Genomic DNA, 21,440 nt, shown 5'->3' on the forward strand with positions numbered 1-21,440 from the left:
ATTTACTGTTTAAACCAGAGTAAACAATATCGGCTGTGTTTAGATTCAAAGTTTGAATACAAACTTTAGTTATTTTCCATCACATCAACCTATCATACACACATAACTTTTCAATCACATCATCTCTAATTTCAACCTAAATGCAAACTTTGCGCTGAACTAAACACAACCATTGGTTCGGTTGAGGCCTAGAACAGGTAGAGATACATCATTCCTGGTTCATAAGAAAAACGTGTATTCATACTCAACGGGCTAGATTATTTTTGAAAATTACACAGTACAACGCAGACACTTACAATGCACGCACACTCACCCCTACGAACGCACGCACGTAAACTCTACCCCTATGAGCATCTTCGAAGACTGGGCCAGCAAATCCTAGAGATTGACGAAGTCACCACAGACGTCTCACTGTTGACGGGTACGTCGCCTAGACTAGGTGCGAACTACTGTCCAGAGAATATCGAGCCGGCCGGTATTGGTACTCAAATTATAGTTTTTCAAGAAAAATAATAAAATTTTTCATATGAAGTCTGATGAAAACAAACTTTACAGAGATGCACTTAATAGTGCAGTGGCAAGGGGTGTGTGGTTTCAACTCAAAGGTCCCATGTTTAATCCTCAACACGCTTATAATTTCTTCTTAAAAAAGTTTGGAGGGCCGTCTCTCCCTCGCAACACGCTCATGATTTCTTCTTAAAAATGTTTGGAGGGACATATCTCCCTCCAAATCTTGTTTTTTAAACAAACTTTATATCGAAATTATAGAGCTTGGCGATGATAAATACACGTTATAGAACTTAAGTTCTCTAATCTACTTCGATTTTTTTTTAGTTTTTCAAACAACTTCAAATGCATGGAGACAAACTCCATATGAAAATTTTAGATCTTCACGAGATTCGCAACTTCTTAGTTGATAACCTTTTCATTTAAAATCGCTTAATATGTTTTCAAGACAGGAAAAGTCAAAAGAAAATATTATGCAATATCAAATAGCTAGCATTCGTTATTCTACCTTCCGTCAAAACATGTGCGCGCTTTTGATACTGTTGAGTTGGGTATCATGGAGAGCAGATCCATACGATCATATATTTAAGTGTTCAATCACATCACCAAAAGAAACAGGTTTTCAATATATATTGAAGTACTATAAATCATGCTATATATACCCCTCTTCCCCTCCACAATACAATTCAATTCCCTCCTAGGTTTGTTATGATCCATTTGACACGCACACACACATACACTACACTCTCCCTAGCTATCTTTTTCCAAATTCTGATCACAGATCAATTACTCTTGATCGCCCATTTATTACTTCTTCATTTTAAACCCTCTTTTCGTTTAATTAACGTGGCAAGGAGTGATATATACGATGCTGCCGTGCTTGTTCCCGGCGTATGGTAGCGTCGTAGCCTGCAAACCTTCCGCGATCGATCGGTCGCCTTTTGGATTGTTGTCCCAGCCCAAACAAACTAATAGGACTCTTATTCGTCGTCCTAAGGTTACTAAAGGTACATTATGTTCATCATTTTATGCTTACTGTAAATATACAGATGTGTAAGGTCGGCCATATATTAATTTCATTATGTAATATAAAAGATAAATATTTATTTATTTATTAGTACAATAAGGTAGTTTTTTTTAATTCCATCTATATTTTCTATAAACTTTACTAATGGTCAGGACTGCCTACCAAAGAAAGACGTGGGCCCAAAAGATAACTTACTGTACTTCATTTTCATTTAAGAGCAATACAAATCCATGTTAATTCTACCGATCGAGATAAAATTTCGAAAGAAAATTTGTGTAAATATTAACATCCAAAGAAAGACTGGTTGCATTTGGGATTTTCTTTCGGATCGATACGAGGACAATGCCGCTAATAAATACCTAATATATATAAGTTGCATATATAATTGCATTGTTTGAACCATGTTCCACATAAATATTTCAACGATTTATATCACATATCTTCCAAATTACAGCATTCATGGCGATCGAGGCCATGCGGCACTGCAGCAGCAGCAGCAGCGAGGAAGGAGGAGCGGCGGCGACGACGGCGGCCAGATCAGCAGTACGGGAGCGCCTCCAATTAGCGCCGCCGTCGCCGTACGACATGGCGTGGGTGGCCATGGTGCCGGCCCTCCGCCGCGGCGGCGGCTGCGGCGGCGGCCCGCGGTTCCCGCAGTGCGTCGCGTGGATCCAGCGGAACCAGCGGGGCGACGGGTCATGGCGCCACGCGGCGGCGGCGCACCAGCAGCTCGGCTCCTCGCCGGAGATCGTCACCGAGCGCGACCTCTCGTCCACCCTCGCCTGCGTCCTCGCGCTCGCGCGATGGGACGCCGGCAGTGAGCACGTCAGGAGAGGTATAGTAGTAGCTCGTTAGAATTCTCAGTCATCTGATCGACCAATCTCTGATCAGATCTATCGATGATCGCAAATGATCAGTGACTGATTGAGCTGCTGCTGGGATCGCATATACTCACTTCGTCCTATTAAAAACAAATCTAAGACCGAAAGTGACATATTAGTACTTAGTACAGTAGTACGATGAATCTAGACATATATGTCCAGATTCATAGTATTAGGATATGTCGTATCCGATACTAGGTTGTTTTTTTATGGGACGAAGGGAGTACACATGTATTGATGCACGGTTAAAATGGAGAATGGATTCTTAGAGCCTGTTTGGAGCTGAAGCTTAACTAAACAGTTTCAGCTCCTCCTAAAATGGGAGCGAAGCTAGGTGGAGCACTCTCATAAAATGAAGAGATGGAGCTGATTTTAGCTAGGCTACTCCACAACTACACTCTAGACCTAACTCCTAAAGGTAAATTTTAGAAGTTGGAAACTCTACCAAACAGACCTTTAATTCACGAGTGGATGTCTCCTATGTCCTATCTCTGTTTTTTTTTCACATCATCTAAATATGTATAATTTTTTTTATAGGATAGATTAATATGTGTGATATATCACTCCGCAAGCATATTAACCTAGCTATATCTTATCAAATTTAGATAACATACATAGTTTGCTGGTAAATGCAGGGCTGCAGTTTATCGGGAGGAACATGTCGGTCGCCATGGACGATCAGACGGCTGCTCCGGCGTCTGGTTCCGTCGTCAGTTTCGCAGCGATGCTCCGGATGGCGATGGAGATGGGTTTGGAGGTTCCTGCCGTCAGCCAAGCTGACGTCCGCGACAGGTTAATTGATTTGCATGTGAAAGAACAGCATTTCGTTCCCGCGTTACTGTTTGTATTTTTCAGGGTAACGTACGGTACGGTCGAGCTTCAGAAACAAGTTGATTAAATTGTTTAATTTGCTACCCATCGAAGATGGATTCTGATTCTTGATTGGAGAGGGTGTCACACATATTACACGTTTTTACTGTTTTCAAATTCAATTTAAAAAGCGAACTGAGCATCTCTCTCTAATCAGCTCCTAAGCTAAGTTCATCGTGATGTGGGGGTGAGTAAGTGTTTGGTGATGTGAGGGTGAGTATACGCAAGGCGCCTGCGTTTATATTTTGTGTTTCGAGAAAAAAATATCAATTTAAAAAGTTAAACTGCGTTGTATACGAGCGCTTACAATATTTGTACTTTGTATTTTGAGAAAAAAATCAATTTAAAGGTTAAAAATTTTATAATATAATTAAGCACGACATACACATATGACCCGTTAGAATAATTAAATCAACTTGAATTTGTATTTTAGTGATCCATGCATCTTGTGAGTTGTGAGGAATATCCTCACTAGTGAAGAAAAAACACTTTCGGTACACTGGCAAGCTCCTGCATTTTTCGTTGGGCTGGTCTGGCTCTAGATGTTCTTGAAAAAGAAACTGTGTTATTTATTTTTTTTATTACTCTCTCTAACTACCAATATTTGGTGTTTAGGGCGAGATACCATCGAACTAATTCTATATTAAATTAAGTTTATGGAATCTAATAGACTTGTGTGTTACTACTTTTCAAAGCAAACATTATTTGAGAAATTGTTTTAGTTAAAGTTTTTAAATTTTTTAAACTACTAGTAAGTCTTATTATAAATGTTATTTTTTTATGATGGGAGGGAATACTTATTTATCTCCTTCAACTTCATGAGTCAGGACAAGGATCTCAACAGATTAATTTACACGTGAGAGAACTACATTTCGGTCCCCATTTTTTTAATTTTCTGGTACGATGTATGGAGCTTGCTAGCTACCTTCCAAAGATGGGCTCTAATACTTCGAGAAGACGTCCTTTTAAACACTTTTATTTTCCAAATGCAGTAAAAAGGCTATAATAAACTATGATAATATAGGTGTGTATGCTATATATGTTCTGTGACAGTGACATCCACCAGCTCATGCATGCTCTGGGGGAAAAAAATACATTGACGACATGGTAGACTATTTATTAATATCAAGATTAAAAAAAGTAGCCGTCAAAGTCACATTTCCCAAATTAATTAAGAGGTCAAAAACCATATAGAGAAAAGGAAAACGCAGTAGTTTGAGAAAGGGGAGATAGAGAAGATTGGGAAGATACGCAAAACGAGATGAGCCATTAGCGTATGATTAATTGAGTATTAACTATTTTAAATTTTAAAAATGGACTAATATGATTTTTTAAAGCAACTTTCCTATAATTTTTTTTTGAAAAAAACACATCGTTTAGTAGTTTGGGAAGCGTGCGCGCGGAAAACGAGTCACAATCTTCCCAATCTCCTTTGAAAGAACGCAGCCGTCAAGTCGCATCTTCGAAATTAATTAAGAGGTCAAAATCATCTACAGAAAAAGAAAACTACTATAAGTACTCCTTCCACTTTATATTGCTTTGATTTTTTTTCTAAATCATTACTCCATCCGTTCTATTTTAAGTGCAGTCGTGTATTTCTGTGTTCAACATTTGACCGTCTGTCTTATTTGAAATGTTTTTATGATTAATATTTTTATTGTTATTAGATGATAAAATATAAATAGTACTTTATGCGCGACTTTTTTTTTAGTTTTTTCATAGTTTTTTTAAATAAGACGGACGATGAAACGTTGGATAGAGAAACCCACAACTACACTTAAAATAGAACGAGGGAGTATTTTAAATTTTGATTAAATCTATAAAAAAGTACAGTACAAAATAAGTATAGTATCAAAATATATATATTAAATGTTAGATTTAATGAAACTAATTTGATTTAGTGTTATAGATGTTGTTATGTTTTCTATAAATATGATTAAATTAAACTTAAGAAAATTTGGCTTAGAAAAAAAATCGAAACTTCTTATAATATGAAAGGGGGGAGGAGTATCAAAACTATATCAACTTGATCATTACAATAACAATCTTGCTGTGTAAATTAATTCAGAGATGCTGGGGTGATCTGCCACGGTGGAAGAACAGAATATACGGCTTATGTCTCAGAAGGATTAGGCAATATTCAGAACTGGAATGAAGTGATGAAATTCCAAAGAAAGAATGGCTCACTGTTCAACTCCCCTTACACAACTGCAGCTGCATTAGTCCACAACTATGATGCCAAAGCTCTCCAGTACTTAGACATGCTTCTGGACAAATTTGGAAGTGCAGGTAACTGCACTTTGTCAATGGTTTAATAGGATACGAAATATAAACATTTGCTGAATGCCTAATTAATGTCAGTTAAAATTTGCAGTGCCAGCGGCCTATCCTGCAAATATTCAGTCTCAGCTCTACATGGTGGATGTGCTTGAAAAGATGGGAATATCTAGGCATTTTGTTGGTGAGATAAAGAGCATACTGGACATGACCTACAGGTACTAAGTACTACCTTAAGATAATAAGATTAGTTGTTTGGAGACCGTGGTTAATTAGCAGTTCAGGTAAATGACTAAATTTGGTTGCAGTTGCTGGAAACAGAGGGATGAGGAAATTGTGCTTGACATGCAAACATGTGGGATGGCATTTCGTATGTTGCGTATGAATGGATATGATGTTTCTTCAGGTACTTTATGTTGCTAGAACCTAAAAGGATAACTCGGTACTTTCTTTTACCTACTTAAGAATCATAAAAAAAATCAATTGCTAGCTCGATTTTATGATTCTTGAGAAGATAACGGGAGGTAGCCCTTTGATCTTTAGTGTCAGTTCCTTGTACCAAGCTAATGTATTGCATTTTAAAAAATGTGGTGCAGATGAGCTATCTCATTTTTCTGAACCTTCAAGTTTCCACAATTCACTTCAAGGATATCTGAATGATACAAAATCTTTATTAGAATTACATAAGGCTTCAAAAGTCAGTATCGCAGAAAAGGAGGTGATCCTAGATAATATAGGCTCCTGGACAGGTTGCTTATTGAAGGAACAATTGTTATCCAGTGCAATGAAAAGAAATCCACTCTCTGAAGAGGTAAGTTGTCAAGTGTGAATTTCTCATCTCCATTATTTATCCATAACGATATTATTATAATTATTATTTTGTATTTTCAGGTTGAATATGCTCTTGAATTTCCCTTCTATACCATGTTGGATCGTCTAGACCATAAAAGAAATATCGAACATTTTGACATTACAAGCAGTCAGATGCTAGAAACAGCGTACTTGTAAGTTTTTTTCCTTTGATGAAACAAGCCAGTTCCATCAAACCTGACCTATTCAGACACCAGAAATCAATATATATTTTTTTGCCGGGTCGGCCGAAAAATCGACCAACCAGAAATCAATTTGTCATGAATAATTAAATATTTCTGAAACTAAACAGGCCATGTCATTCCAATGAAGAAATCATGGCCTTGGGTGTGAGAGATTTTAGTAGCTCTCAGTTTATTTTCCAAGAAGAGCTGCAGCAACTCAACAGGTATGTACATCTGACATTTATTGCTCTTTTTTATTTCCTATGTAAACCAACAAACTTGCAGATAATTTCGTTACAATTTTTTGCTGCAGCTGGGTGAAAGAGAGCAGGTTGGATCAGCTGCAATTCGCACGGCAGAAGTTGGACTACTTCTATTTCTCTGCTGCTGCTACCATTTTCACTCCTGAACTGTCAGATGTTCGCATTTTGTGGGCCAAAAATGGCGTGCTGACAACGGTCGTCGACGACTTCTTCGACGTTGGAGGATCAAAAGAAGAACTGGAAAACCTCGTCGCATTAGTTGAGAAGTAAAATTAATCCTTAAAACAAATTAATGTCTTAACCAATTCTAGTTCCTCAGGCTAACAAAAATTTCAGCCCTGATAACGCTTGTGATATTCATATCTAGGTGGGACAAGAATGACAAAACTGAGTACTACTCTGAACAAGTAGAGATTGTGTTCTCTGCAATTTATACTTCAACTAACCAGCTTGGATCAATGGCCTCTGTAGTACAAGGCCGTGATGTCACCAAACACCTTGTAGAAATAGTAAGCATCATCTCTGACATACTTTGGAATTATTTTTTTTCAGAAGTGAGAACTGACAAGCTAAATATAGTGGCCTCTGTTAATCTGTGTATAGTGGCAAGAATTGCTGAGGTCTATGATGACAGAGGTAGAGTGGAGGCAGAGCCGGTATGTGCCAACAGCAGAGGAATACATGGAAAATGCAGTTGTGACATTTGCACTGGGACCCGTTGTGCTCCCAGCATTGTATCTTGTTGGACCAAAGATCCCTGATTCTGTCATAAGAAGCCAAGAATGCAGCGAGTTGTTCCGGCTAATGAGCAAATGTGGCCGTCTCCTGAATGATGTCCAATCCTACGAGGTACAGACTACAGAACTACTAGCTGTTCTGTCGAGTTTCTAAGCCACTGCCAAATTTTAAATTTTAAATTTTAACTTTGTAGTTTATTTTAAAGGTTTTTCTCCGAAGCTTGTTTTTTCAGCATTGATTTTTAAACAATGAAAACAGTGTCTTTCTGAAGAGTTGTGCACTTTCTGAAGTTTGTACTAGAACTTCTGAACTTGTGCGTCAATTCGATCTTTCTGAATTCTGAAGTTCCCACGATGAATTTGAGTGTTTCACACTGTCTCATGCTGCAGAGAGAGGGCAGCCAGGGCAAGCTGAACAGCGTCTCTCTGCTTGCCCTCCACAGTGGAGGCTCTGTCTCCATGGAAGAGGCTGTGAAGCAGATTCAGAGACCCATCGAGAAATGCAGGAGAGAGTTGCTGAAGCTGGTCGTCAGCAGAGGAGGCGCCGTTCCAAGGCCATGCAGGGAGCTGTTCTGGAGCATGTGCAAGGTCTGCCACTTCTTCTACTCCGGCGGCGACGGGTTCAGCTCGCCGACGGCGAAGGCCGGCGCGGTGGACGCGGTGATCCACGAGCCGCTGAATCTGTCTTGTTCTGTGTGACTAACTAACGACAGAGGCTGGAAATGCAGTCAAACTTCTGTAATCCTAAAAGGAAAGAATTGATCTTGACATCAAAGATAATGTCAAGTTAGCATATATTATGTAGAGATTCGTTGTGTTGGCGTGAATATCAAGTTAGCATATTATGTCTCAAATAATTGGGCAAAGAGAGCTTGAAAAAGCTAAAGAGGAAAAAGGCGAGAGAGGAGTGACTAGTGCTAGTATAATACTCCACATGTGAAGGAATCACCTTTTTGCACAAGTATTAGTCGTGTAATAATGATCAAAATCATGCTAAACAGCTAGTTACAAAATCTGCAGTGCTATGTGGCCTAGAGGCAAATGGAATGACTGCCCAACAAACTTGCAAAGAATGTTTGCACATCGATCTGCATGCACATGCAATGCAGCCTGTTCTGCTGCATCTCTGCAGGGCAACTCCTTCATAGTAGGTCGAATTGGCACTTTTCATAGCCTGCAGAGTTCATCAAAAACAGCATAAGAGAGAGAAACTGACTTCATAGTTGCAACAAAAACTCAGCAAGTAGGTAGTTTCAAAAACTGAAATTTAGCCAGGACAGTGGACAGAGCATCTGAATGCAGAGCACCTGATTCAGTGCAATATGTTCAGTGGCAAGTGTCCTTTTCTTCTCTGTTCTAGCTAGCAGATTGCACTAACTAAAGCAGTAAACACTATAAAGTACTATACAAAAGATTTAATAAAAAAACATTTTGTTTTTGCAAAAAAAAATCATCAACACATAACATTCCTAAATAACACAAATCCAACTACATCAATTTCCCGTCATAAAAAAATATATCCTAATATTTTGGGTTGTGAAGAAAGAATACGTTGAGAAGGAGATGGTAATAATAAATGTTATTAGTCCCCAAAAATCTTTTTTTTTCGTTTTGCAAAAAGATTCATCAGCCCATACTACTCCTTTTATCCCAAAATATACAACATAGTATCGGATAAAGTATTAGAATATATTTCATCTTATACTAGATTCCTATATGTTTCATGGAATGCGATGAGAAGAAGAAAAATGAGGAGGAGAGGGTAAATCCCCAAAAATCTTTTTTATTTTTTTTGCAAAAATAATCATCAGCACGTACTACTCCCTTCATCCCAAAATATGCAGCGTAGTGTTGGATGGAGTAAAATATGTTTTATCTGATCCTAATCCTAAATTGTTACATTTTGGGCCGAGAAGAAAGAATACGAAGAAAAAGAAGGAGAAGGAGAAGGAGAGGGTAAATAATAAAAAAATGGTGTTGTTATTATTTACTTGGGTCACGGGTGACGATGGTGGCGGTGCCGCCGAAGTCGCAGGTGCCACCGGCGGCCTTGGTCATCTGCCAGTAGCTGTTGAAGGCGTAGGAGGCGTGGGCGAGCACGGTGTCGGGCGTGTAGCACGCCCCGCTCGGCTGGATCGACCCGCACTCCGCCCCCGACCCGCACGCGTAGTCCATCGCCTCCTGCATTATCGGGTCCGGCACCGTCGGCTTCGCCACGCACCACAGCGCCTCCCCCGCCCCCGGCGCCGCCGGCGGCGCCAGCGGCGGCGGGTACACTATCGGCGGCAAGAACCCTCCCCCTCCTCCCCCGCCGCCGCTGTTCCCGCCTCCTCCGCTGCTCCCGCCTCCACCATTGCTCCCGCCTCCACCGCTACTGCCGCCACCGCCACCACCCTCGCCGCCACTGCCGCCGCCGCCAGGTCCACCACCTACACCACCACCGCCACCGCCCTCGCCTCCACTGCCGCCGCCTACACCACCGCCGCCCTCGCCGCCATTGCCACCACCTACGCCGCCACCACCACCGCCCTCGCCTCCACTGCCGCCACCTACACCGCCGCCGCCCTCGCCGCCGCTGCCGCCACCTAAACCGCCGCCGCCGGGTCCGGTCTCGGGAGGGCTGGGCAGGACGAAGATCGGGCTCGGTGGGGCAGACCCAGGCGTGCTCGGGGTGAAGCCGGGCGTGGACGACGCAGGCGGGCTCGGCTCGAACGACGGTGGCGTGAAGCCGCCGATGGGGGGCAGCGGCGGGGGCTGGTCGTCCGGGGCGAACGGCGTCGAGGCGAAGGGAGGTGTCGGCGTCGGTGTCGTTGTCGGGGTGGAGGACGACGGGGGCGCGTTCGGAGGGTTGACGCAGTACGGCGAGCTCGAGCCGTCGCCGGTGGCGTCGGCGAGGCTCGCCGCGTCGCCGTCCGGCTTCGCCGGAGAAGGAGACGAAGAAGGCAGCTGCATCGGCTCCACCGTCCTGATGAAGTTGAGCTTGTACAGCGCGTTCAGCAGCGTGTTCCTCCTGCTTCGCCTCATCAGAGCTCTCGCCTCTGCTCCATCAACAAGATTCATCAACAACAACCACACAATCAAATGCACATCAAAAACCAAACTAATCACTGACATTACAACCTAGCTATGAACCTACCACACTGATATGATCCGGACAGTAGCAAGAACACCATCATCAACCACACTGCTACTCTCGCATCTCTGTTCTTGCGAGCCATGTCTAGCTAGCTGCAGCTGCACTGGGGCCAGTAGCCACTGATGCAGGAGGAGGAGGAGGAAGAGGAGGTTGTTATAGCAGAGGCCGCGACGACGACGACGAAGGGAAAGAACAACAAGTGTGGATTGGCCATGATCTCAAAGGCACAGGGGGGGGGGGGGGGGGTGCGGGAGAAAAGGTCGGCGGCAGCAGCAGAAAGAGGAAAAGGTGAGCTCGATCAGTGAAGTGGCAGTGGAGTGGAGTGGAGGTGATGATCTTGTTCTTCTCTCGCGCGGCCGATCGATCGATCCCCCTTCGCTTTGTGCAGAAAACGTCGTCGCGCGGTTTCTAGTAGCTTTTCAGTACCAGTACTAGTGATTATCTCCATCACTCTCTCACTTCACTTGGAGAGATTAATTAGTTGGAGTGTGTGCTGTGCTATCAGTGTGTCTTTCTTTGTGTTTCTTTTTGGTTTGGACGTCTTGCCTTTAATTTCTTGTTGTTTAATTTTGGTATCTATGCTTGCTTGCCACTAGAGCAAAACTGAGAGAGAGATAGAGGGATATAGATGGGAGAATGTGTGGACGACGACGTGTTTGGACTTTGGTTAGCTTCTGGGTTAGTAGCTTGCTTTAAGCTCAAGGAAAGCATGCATGAACAACAGATCGATGCAGTGGTGTGGCGACGATCGATGCTGTGTCGTGTTGTAGCATCTGCATGCTGAGATGGAAGGTCGATTAGGATAACATGAGATGCGAGCTAATTAAGCTAGCTTAGCTCTGTGAAAAGTTGGTGATGGCAACGTGTGTGATCGATCATGCCAGGGGTCAGGGTGGTTTTCTTGTTTACTGATTGGCTTATCAGAGACGTAGGGTTCATCTGAGCTTAGGTTGACCAATGTTTTGGATGGATGGCTTGGCCACCTTTGCCTTTTCGTTTGTGCATTTTAATGAGACACTTGCCGTGGGGTTTCAGGCTTGATCAGTATTCCAATCCCCTACAGTCTACAGACGCTTTCTGAGTTTTTTTTTTTTTTTTGAGGGTGGGGGGGGGGGGGGGGGGGGGGGATGATAAGCTTAGGCATTCGTGATCATCCTGTGTCTGCTGGTTAATTTGTCAATAGCAATCGTAAATCAATCACCTGTTAAAGGCGTACAGTTTGATTAAGATGTACCTAATAGGCTACTGAGGAGGAAAGATCAACCGCTGTCAGAACTACAAGCATGTCCTTACATAAAAAAAACTCCAGTTTGATTAAGATGTACCTAGTAGCAAAATAAATTCTTTTTTGCTACTAGCTGCTATATTATCGCAAACACGTTTCTCAAGGTGTGTGTTTTTTAAAAAAAATAGTTTGTACACACAAGTTTTTTTAAGAAAAATCAAACAAATTTATTTTTTAAGTTTATAATAGTTAAAAATTAATTAATTGTGATATAATTGAGCATTTTGTCGGGTAGGGAAACAAGAAACGTTCTCCATGGGCTGTCGCCGGAGTCCCGCTTCAGTGCAAAAGGCCGTAGATTTCGCCTGGAAACTGAAGTGGGCCGTGCAGAACGCCGCCTGCGGCCTGCTGTGACAACCCACACCGGCCGCGGCTACTTGGGCCGGCGCCATCGCCATGCGTCCGTACAAAACGGCCGCGGATTTCGCTCGGGACGCCATTAAATCGGCCCAAAGGCCGTTGATTATGCTCGGGACCCCGGTAATCCACGGCCCGTGTGGGTCGCGTTTCACCGACCGGTTTTTGTGTGCGCGCTTGCTTTGCAGTGCAGCGGCTGCTGTTACATCAGCGAGCGGAGATAACTGAACTGAACAGTAATTGCACTGCACGGAGGCTGCCTGCCTGTCTGGCTACTGTAGACGGAAAAAAATATGTAGCCATATATGTAGTTTCCACCTATAAACTATCATTGGATAAAAAATAGATGTCGGAGATCGAAAAATGGATGAGTAAAATTTTTACTCATGAGTAATAGACTTACTAGTAAAAATTTTACTCGTAATAATGTGAACAAATTTCAGACATCTATTTCTTAACCTAACGTTTTCAAATTTCGAATACATACGTAGTTTTGACCGTATATTTTGCTAGGGGCATCTCGATCGAGTGGCCATCCGTCGCATCGGGACTACTACTACTAGAAAACAGATTTTTACAAATGACCAAAACAGACTTTTCTTTTTTTCAGACGCCCATCCATCACGCCTGCACTTTTTGTTCCGATCCATCGCCGGTCTTCGCTGACTAATTAACTTACGCGCTAGCTATCACACCTTAATTGGTACAGGCATATGTTAATTAATATGCACGCTACACGTACACCACGTACAGACAACAGCCGTTCGATACTTTGGATAAGACCATATCGTTTCATGCATGAACAGTGTCCATGTACGTATGGCTGCTTGGTGCCTGGGCAATGCACTGGCGGAGTTAGCCATGGGACATGGGTACGTAAGTAGAGTGGGCTGACCCCATAGCTTAATTTTATACATTCACCTTAGAGGTCTTTAAAATTTATATATGAATCTATTCAGATTCACCTTAGAAGTCTTTAGTGTAAGAATAATCCACCTTATGCGAAGTTAGTTGGTATTTAACTTTTGAGAATATAGAGAAACTAGGTTTGTCAGCTTCTAGAGTTTCTAGTTTATTTCTTAAAATCAAATTCAAAATCTGAATTGCTCGGGGAAGATGAAGTTTTTGGGAGAAACTACAGCTGTACAAGATCTAATATATCGGAGGCGGCAGCAACAGGAGGCATACGTTACGTTGCATGTCCCGATCGATCGGCCGGTTTAATTCGTCAGCGACCAAACATTCTTGGCGACGATATTATGGACTATTGGGCCATAAAGCGCATACGCATGCACGTCGTTTCCTTGCTAGCCAGGGGGATGAAAGCAGCAAGCGCGCGTACCAGTTTATCATGCATGGACTGATCGCTTGCAACTTGATCAACGGATGACCGTTTGGTATATCTATCTAATCATCAATAGCATATTATATTTGTATGTAGAAGTTATATATGTCGCATATGCATGCATTTCATGTCATGTAACTTCGTTTTTAATATATGATAGTACCGTTGACTTTTTAATCAATGTTTAACTATTTATTTTATTTAAAATTTTAAATAAGACGAATGACCAAATTAACGTATAAAAAGATAATAGCGTCATATATTAAAAAATGGGGGAGTAATTATTGAAAAGATTAGCATAAATATGTAAAATTATAATAAAATTATAAGTTAAGATTATAGTTTATTTGATAATAAAACAAGTCACAATAAAATAAATAATATTTATATATTTTTTTAATAAGATGAATGATCAAAACATCATGTGATGTCAAAAGTTGACAGCATCACACATTAAAAAATAATAGAGGTAGTGTAGTACCCCCTCCATCCCATAATAGAAGGGATTTTGTAGGGATATAACACACATCCTAGTACTATGAATTTGGATAAAGAGTCTATCAAAATTCATAGCACTAGAATATGTCACGTTCCTTCAAAATCTCTTATACTTCGGGACGGACGGAGTATTAGTTTTGCTCCAGCGTTTGCCGCTGCTCACAGCCAAACACACTCGTGCGATCAGGTAAAAGGAAGAAAAGAGCTTTGCTCTTTTTGACTATAAGACTCGAGGGAAACTGTTTTTACCCCTCGAGGGGATGTTCCCTCGTTGTTTGCATGTCACTCAAATGATTATAAAAAAAATTAAAAATTCTGAGAAGATGTATTAACATGCATGTGATATATCACTCCACAAACATGCAAGTTCAATGCGATATGGAGCTGGTGCTGTGGTGCATATACTCACATGCATGGGCGGTGTAAGTGGGTCAGCCGCGAACCCATTTATAGGTCAAAATAAATGGGTTCGCGGCTTATTTTAACCTATAAGTGGGTTTCGCGGGCTACTTACACCCCTAAGAATGGCCGCCGAGATGAGACTTTTTGGTTGAATTTCAGCAGCAACGCCGACTCGATCGATGCCAGCCACAATCTATCTTCGCCACGGCGATCGACGTGACACGCCAAGCTCTAGCTAGCTCCATCAGTGACGGCCTCTCGCCACCATCGATCGATCGGTGGCCTATAAATCCACACCCCCACCTCGTCTCCTTCCCAGCTCGCATCAGCTAGCCAAGCCCAAAGACATCAAGAGAGCTCTCGATCTCTCGCCATGGCCGCCGCCAAGAACGGCCGCATTGCCCTCCTCCTCGCCGCGCTCGCCCTGTCCGCTCAGCTCGCGCCGGCCGCCGCGACGTGGTGCGGCTCCAACTGCCCGACGACGAAGCCGCCTCCGCCACCGTGCCAGCCGCCACCGCCGACGCCGACGCCCGCGACCCCAACGACGCCGCCGACTCCGTGGACTCCGCCGCCTGCAACGCCGACGCCGCCGACGCCGACTCCGTGGACTCCGACGCCTGCGACGCCGCCGCCAACGCCGGCGACGCCCGCGACTCCGACGACGCCGCCGACGCCGGCGCCGGCGCCGTCGACGCCGACGGGGAAGTGCCCGGTGGACACGCTGAAGCTGCTGGCGTGCGTGGACGCGCTGAACGGGCTGGTGCACGCGGTGGTCGGCGCCAAGGCCAGCGACACCTGCTGCCCGCTGCTGTCCGGCGTCGCCGACCTCGACGCCGCGCTCTGCCTCTGCACCGCCATCAAGGCCAAGGCGCTCGGCCTCAGCCTCGTCCTCCCCGTCGCCATCTCCGTGCTCGTCAATGACTGCGGCAAGTACGTGCCCTCCGACTTCCAGTGCCCATCCACTGATCCACCGTACATATAAATCATCTCAAATAATTAATCACACACACCATCTCTGCATGCATGCGTGCATGGATGGATTAATTAATTAATTAAGCTATTAATACCTGCATGAGTATAGTTTATCGCCTGGCTATACTATATACATGCATAAATTATATAAAATACATATAGTAACGTATGTAGCATATATACATGAGCTCTGATCGACTTGTGTCATGGAGACATGGAGGCATGCATATGGAGCCTTGGATTGTGCATTAATTGATGTATAATAATATTTGTGTGACATATATATATATATATATATATATCATAATATATATGTGTCATGCATACATGTGGAGTTTGTGGTATTTGCAGGTTTGTTGTGGTTTGGGAGATTTATAATGAAATAAAGAGTGTGTGATATGTATGCTATGAAATACAAAGTTTGATGTGTATGTACCATGTATATGTGTATGGTTGACAAAGCCTGTCAACTTTCCTATATATAAAACGTACTTAAAAGAATATGTTTCCTATTTCCATGTGTTTTTTCATCCATTGTTCAAAAGGAGTGCATAATATTAAAAAGCAGGTCTGGTTTCTTTCAAGTTCAAGGCTACGATGGAATGGAAGAATTTTACGACAATTTCATGAAAATTAAACTAATTCAAGTGAATTTCCTGTAAACTTCACGGGTTCCAGCTTCCAAATTAAAGGAGCATGCACTAAGTTGTATATGTACAAAGTGGATATTTCCTTCGCAAAAGAAAGGTGGATATTTCAATCTTGATCGAAGGGATCAGACTAATTAACAGAGATACTCTGCTACTCAATTTTGATAGTTGCCACATGCAGAGTTAATAAAGAAAAAAATACAAGAGGCCGCACAACTCAAGGCCTGAGATGGTCTTTAACATCCCCATTATTTCGCTTATGTTTAAGCTTATAATCAAATTTTAAATTTTAAAACTAAATTTTGGAGTTAATTTTGTGGATTTTTCATTCAGATCATGTGTGTTCAGCCGGTCAGGTAAGCTATGAACAATTTTTGGCTTTTCTTTTTTAAAAAAAGAGAGAGTTATAAGTGGGTTTGTTATAATATCCTTGCAAAAATGAAAAGTCAAAATTAAATCTACTCAATGGTAAAATAACATGTAGGATCCACATGTGTACCACGTTGACTAATTAAGTTATCATCTTAGCTAAAACCGAGAGCAATATTGACTTGGGTACCAGTCAATGTACGTGGTATGATAGCTTGGCACTTACCGGCGGAGCCTGGGTAATAAGGTGTAGGGTCGACTGATTCATAACTTTTTTACATTCATATTGATTCACCTTAAAAGTCTTTAAATTTTCTATATAAATCCCTTTGAATTTATAGAGGAAGCAATAGTCGTGTAGTGGTGGAGTCGTGGGTGTATAATATGGAAAATCTAATATGTTGTATTCTAATGTTTTCTAATATATTGGATCGACCCTCTCATGGGGTATATATATGAGTACATAGGGGATAGAGACTTGGAGTACAATACAAGTAAGAGTAAATTTATCTCTAGGATTCTATCTATAGGACTCTATCTTATCTCTAGGATTCTATCTCTAGGATATATCTTATCTCTATATTTGTATTTGACTCTTATCTCTAACAAACATATTATACTTCTCACATTCCCCCTCAGTCGTAACGGGAGCGAAGCTAACGATTGCGACTGGATTTAAAATCTTCTATTTCTTCATCTTCTTTAACTCACCATCATCGATTGCATCTCTGATGGACGGTCCTCCACCTGGTGCCTGCGTCCCCTTCTGTGTCGTCCCTTGACTCTCCTCTATTCCCTCCCGCAGTCATAGCGGGAGTGTCATGGACGATAGCGATGACACGGACACTTTGACTAGAGTTTCCGTCAATGATTTTTGTTGTAGACGTTCGTCGATGTAGCTGATCATGTAGTAGTTGTGGTCATGGTGGTCATGGTAGTTGATGTAGTCGCAAATAGCTGAAGGCGAAAAAAAATATTTACGCCATGGTGTGAAGACGAAACTGCAATTGTTAGCATCTTGCACCTTGTAGATGTCAGATGATGCCATTGGAGACGTCTTGCATATGTCAGAGGACGTCGTTGGCGATGAGGCCACCACTTCGGTTGGTCCTTCCGCACCATGTAGCGGTCATCACAATGGTGATGCCGGATTGATGCAGTCATTGTCATCGTAGATGACGTGATCGATGCCGTCGTCGGTGTTGTGGTCGTTGCCGTCGTAGAGGACGCGGTCGATATCATCGATAAAGCGTCTTGCAGATTAATCTGTCAGAGCACGCGAGATGTCCATCTTCGTAGACGAGTTGGCGGCGGCATGTTACCATGTTGATGAAGACCATAGGAGTCGATGTAGTCGTACAACTGATGATGAGTATTGTCCGTTGTAGATCCGAAGACATGTGTTGTTGCCGCGGAGGGAGTCGATCTCGGCGGCCACCGGTCGCCGGCCGCCACAAATTCATGCATGTGAATTCTCCTCGGGCTCGGTGCACCGTACTGCTGCTTGCCTGCTACTGATGTGTGCACGCACTAGATGCCTCTCTGATTCTTGCTGCTCGATATGACGCTTGAATTGGCTATACAGCTTGATGGACAATGGTTGCTTCCGCTCAGGAGGATCGCTTTTATGTGGCTAATGAAGAAACTAATCTAATCTAATGCTAATTAATGGAATTGGCGGCTGATTAGGCACTTGCTTCTTCGGCTAATGATTGAAGAGGCTAGCTAATGGCGTTGCCCCAGGGAGATACCATTTGAAAAATCTAATATGTTGTATTCTGATGTTTTCTGATATATTGGATCGACCCTCTCATAGGATATATATAGGAGTACATAGGGGATAGAGACTTGGAGTACAATACAAGTAAGAGTAGATTTATCTCTAGGATTCTATCTCTAGGACTCTATCTTATCTCTAGGAGTCTATCTCTAGGATATATTTTATCTCTATATTTATATTTAACTCTTATCTCTAACTAACATATTATACTTCTAACATATAACTCCACCCACTAGAGTTGAAATCCTGTACCCACGAATATTATGGACATGTAGGCGAGCTTTCAACGGGATTTTAGCGAGATCAGGGATGTGCCGCTGATATTCGTCTCTTGGAGTGTGTATTAGGGGGCACATATACGGGTTGTGAGTGTGGTGCTCCGTGTACAGCGGTGTGTAAATTACCTGGCTCACCACTGGACACGGACGGTGGCGGCATGCATAGGGTCTAATAGGAGGCGCCGGCAGCAGAAGCCATACGTTACGTTACGTTACGTGCATGTGTCGATCGATCGATATATCGGCTATCATGGACTATTGGGCTATAAGCGCATACGCATGCACGTCGTTCCCTTGCTAGCCAGGCCAGGGGATCGGATGCATTGCGCGCGTACCAGTTCATCAGTAATTAATCATGCATGTACTGATCGATCGCTTGCAAGTTGACTAACGGATGGTTTGGTATATCCATCTGTCTAATCATCGGAAGCATATTATTTGTATATATGTCGCATGATGTAGAGCTAGCCTAGGAATACTTTTATTAGTAAATTTCGTAAAACTATATATAATTTGATTAAACTAATACGAAACTACATATATATATATTTAAAGGTCTATATATTATAAAATTATAGATATATCATTAAATTTATCACGAAATGGTAGACTTAAAGCATAGTAGCACAAAACTATAGATTTATTATTAGAATTCTCAACATAGCTACTCCCTTTGTCCTAAAATACTTGTTATTAATTCTAATTAAATGATGTATGATGTATGGTTAGAAGTAAAATGGTTGTTTGAGGGTACAAAATTTGAATGGGAGAAGCTAGATGGATAGAAAACCAACTATTTGGGATGGAGGTAGTAGGACTTGTTTTCGTGTTTAGTTCCTTGCACTAATATTCTTCCGGAATTACTAAAGTTATATTTTTATGGTAACTAGTGCTAGAGCTGAAATTTTGTGATATTGTACCTTCTCTATATATTTTCATGATAATTGTGATGCATGCTACATATGTAGATATATTCTATTAAATATGTAGTTTTGTGATAGTTTAGTCAAAGTATCTATTTTGTTTTGTTGTAAAATTTACTCTATTAAGGCCCGGCGAAAAATTTACTCTATTAAGAGTGCATAGGCTAGGATTTTTTTTATACGGTTATTAAGAAAAAAAATATAAAAAGCACCATGGTGTGGAATTGATATGATAATACCGTACTAGCTGTGAGAATATATACTCCCTGTGCATACGTCTCCTGTACGGGGTTCTCCAGTAAATTACCAAAATTTGGATGTTCTGTAGTAAAATTCATCTTAATTAAAAAAAGGATGATTAAAGGTAAGATAAAAAAATTAATATGAATTGATCAATGGGATAAATAGTACTTTAAAAATACTTATATTAGTTATAAATATTTAGTGTGCTCTAGCTGAATACTCTCTCAATCTACTTTTGATCGCATATTGTCAAATCTGAAAAATTTATTTTTGATAGGCATATTTCAATCCAACCACCTATCATTTTAATGATTTTTTCGGATTTAATGAGCGACTCTCTATTATTCAACACAAGATTGGCTACATGGGCATCAAGAAATGTAAATATTAATGAATCGCTTGTTTACGAGGAATAACTAGTAGCATGTTTAAATGGATGATAAGTAAAATTATTTATTCTTGATCTGTGTGACAAGATGAAATATGACTAGTATCAAAAGTAGATGTAGGGAGTAATTAGTAATTAACTTCTTCTCCAATCAATCAAATTAAGACCGGTACGTACGTACATGCATTGATCGGAAAGTAGATTCCCATGCATTATACAGTATGTGTACTTGTACAGGTGCTCGTACATGCATGATGAACTGATCATGTACTACTTATGCCCCACACGTACGTACGTACAGGAGAATCCCTCCCGGCAATACAAACCTGCATGGTCCACACATTTTGGAATGCACGACTAATAATATGGTTCTTTTCCTATTAATCCCGCGTGTACGCGGAAGACTTTTGCGCCAATCTATTAAAGAGTACTTCTTCAGTTTTTAAAACATTCAATCTAGAAGGAGCTCATAAGATAACGAATATAAAAAATGTAGTACATATTCATTGTCTTAGAAGGGGATGCTTCTAGGTTGAGTTTTTTTTTTTTATGGAGAGGAAGTAGAAGATAATTAAACGTACAATATTATTTTTAATGAGGAAGCACGGGGTCACGCCACAATAAAATTATGGGTGCACACGTCTTCATATATACATGACTCACCTATCCATCAAGCAATTAAATTTTGGTGTCCATAAACATTACACATATATACGGATGTGTTTTCAGTAGCTAGGATTTTGGTGAAATAATCGAGTTACCACTGGCATCCGTGTCTCTCTTCTCTTTTCAAGGGGCACCCTAGCTCGCGGCGTGCAAAAAAAATATCGTTCATAACTGCACGAATATGTATCGTGCTATATATAGTACCGTTCGTAGGTATAAATATATCTGGTTTAATTCTTCGTTCGTCCATGCGAATAATCGCCTCTATTTCTTTCACGCTACTATATGTACAATTGGTACATGACATGGAAATTCATGGGGCCGGGGCAAGCTATCTCTATATGTTCCAGAATTCCAGGAATTCCAGGTCAAATGTCTCAGGGCTGAAACTATAGTGGTGTGTTTATAAGTGGTTAATTAATCTACTACTCTCTTCGTTTCAGCTTATAAGACGTTTTGAGTTGTCAAAGTCAAACTGCTTTAAGTTTAGCCAAGTTTATAGAAAAAAGTATTAACATTTTCAACCCAAGAGAAATTTATTATGAAAATATA

At 41.6% G+C, this 21,440-nt stretch overlaps 3 protein-coding genes across 3 annotated transcripts; 2 read left to right on the forward strand and 1 right to left on the reverse strand.

Moving 5' to 3' along the window:
- Positions 1-1,244: 1,244 nt before the first annotated feature.
- On the forward strand, positions 1,245-8,328 carry LOC127771036 (ent-kaurene synthase-like 2). The gene is made up of 13 exons (XM_052296840.1): positions 1,245-1,514; positions 1,989-2,369; positions 3,051-3,207; positions 5,354-5,574; positions 5,660-5,780; positions 5,871-5,968; positions 6,159-6,373; positions 6,454-6,566; positions 6,725-6,820; positions 6,910-7,125; positions 7,227-7,368; positions 7,463-7,708; positions 7,987-8,328. The coding sequence occupies exons 1-13, from the start codon at positions 1,376-1,378 to the stop codon at positions 8,293-8,295; spliced, it is 2,454 nt and encodes an 817-aa protein (XP_052152800.1). The 5' UTR covers positions 1,245-1,375; the 3' UTR covers positions 8,296-8,328.
- Positions 8,329-8,335: 7 nt separating this feature from the next.
- On the reverse strand, positions 8,336-11,585 carry LOC127771037 (uncharacterized). Its single transcript, XM_052296841.1, has 3 exons — positions 10,733-11,585; positions 9,588-10,634; positions 8,336-8,770 (listed from the first exon to the last, which is right to left on the reverse strand). Exons 1-3 carry the CDS (start codon positions 10,812-10,814, stop codon positions 8,739-8,741), a joined length of 1,161 nt encoding a protein of 386 aa, XP_052152801.1. The 5' UTR covers positions 10,815-11,585; the 3' UTR covers positions 8,336-8,738.
- Positions 11,586-14,921: 3,336 nt separating this feature from the next.
- Positions 14,922-16,103, forward strand: LOC127771038 (pEARLI1-like lipid transfer protein 3). Its single transcript, XM_052296842.1, has one exon. It carries the CDS (start codon positions 14,993-14,995, stop codon positions 15,599-15,601), a length of 609 nt encoding a protein of 202 aa, XP_052152802.1. The 5' UTR covers positions 14,922-14,992; the 3' UTR covers positions 15,602-16,103.
- The last annotated feature ends 5,337 nt before the right edge of the window (positions 16,104-21,440 follow it).

The sequence above is a fragment of the Oryza glaberrima genome, chromosome 4, assembly GCF_000147395.1.
Source record: "Oryza glaberrima chromosome 4, OglaRS2, whole genome shotgun sequence".
NCBI lineage: Eukaryota > Viridiplantae > Streptophyta > Magnoliopsida > Poales > Poaceae > Oryza > Oryza glaberrima.

Coding starts and splice junctions, on each gene's coding strand:
- LOC127771038 (XM_052296842.1), top strand. CDS start 14,993: ATGGCCGCCGCCAAGAACGGCCGCATTGCCCTCCTCCTCGCCGCGCTC.
- LOC127771036 (XM_052296840.1), top strand. CDS start 1,376: ATGCTGCCGTGCTTGTTCCCGGCGTATGGTAGCGTCGTAGCCTGCAAA. Junction 2,370..3,050: donor CAGTGAGCACGTCAGGAGAG/GTATAGTAGTAG, acceptor TGGTAAATGCAG/GGCTGCAGTTTATCGGGAGG. Junction 7,126..7,226: donor CTCGTCGCATTAGTTGAGAA/GTAAAATTAATC, acceptor ATTCATATCTAG/GTGGGACAAGAATGACAAAA.
- LOC127771037 (XM_052296841.1), bottom strand. CDS start 10,814: ATGGCTCGCAAGAACAGAGATGCGAGAGTAGCAGTGTGGTTGATGATG. Junction 10,635..10,732: donor GTCCGGATCATATCAGTGTG/GTAGGTTCATAG, acceptor TTGATGGAGCAG/AGGCGAGAGCTCTGATGAGG. Junction 8,771..9,587: donor CATCGTCACCCGTGACCCAA/GTAAATAATAAC, acceptor TGAACTCTGCAG/GCTATGAAAAGTGCCAATTC.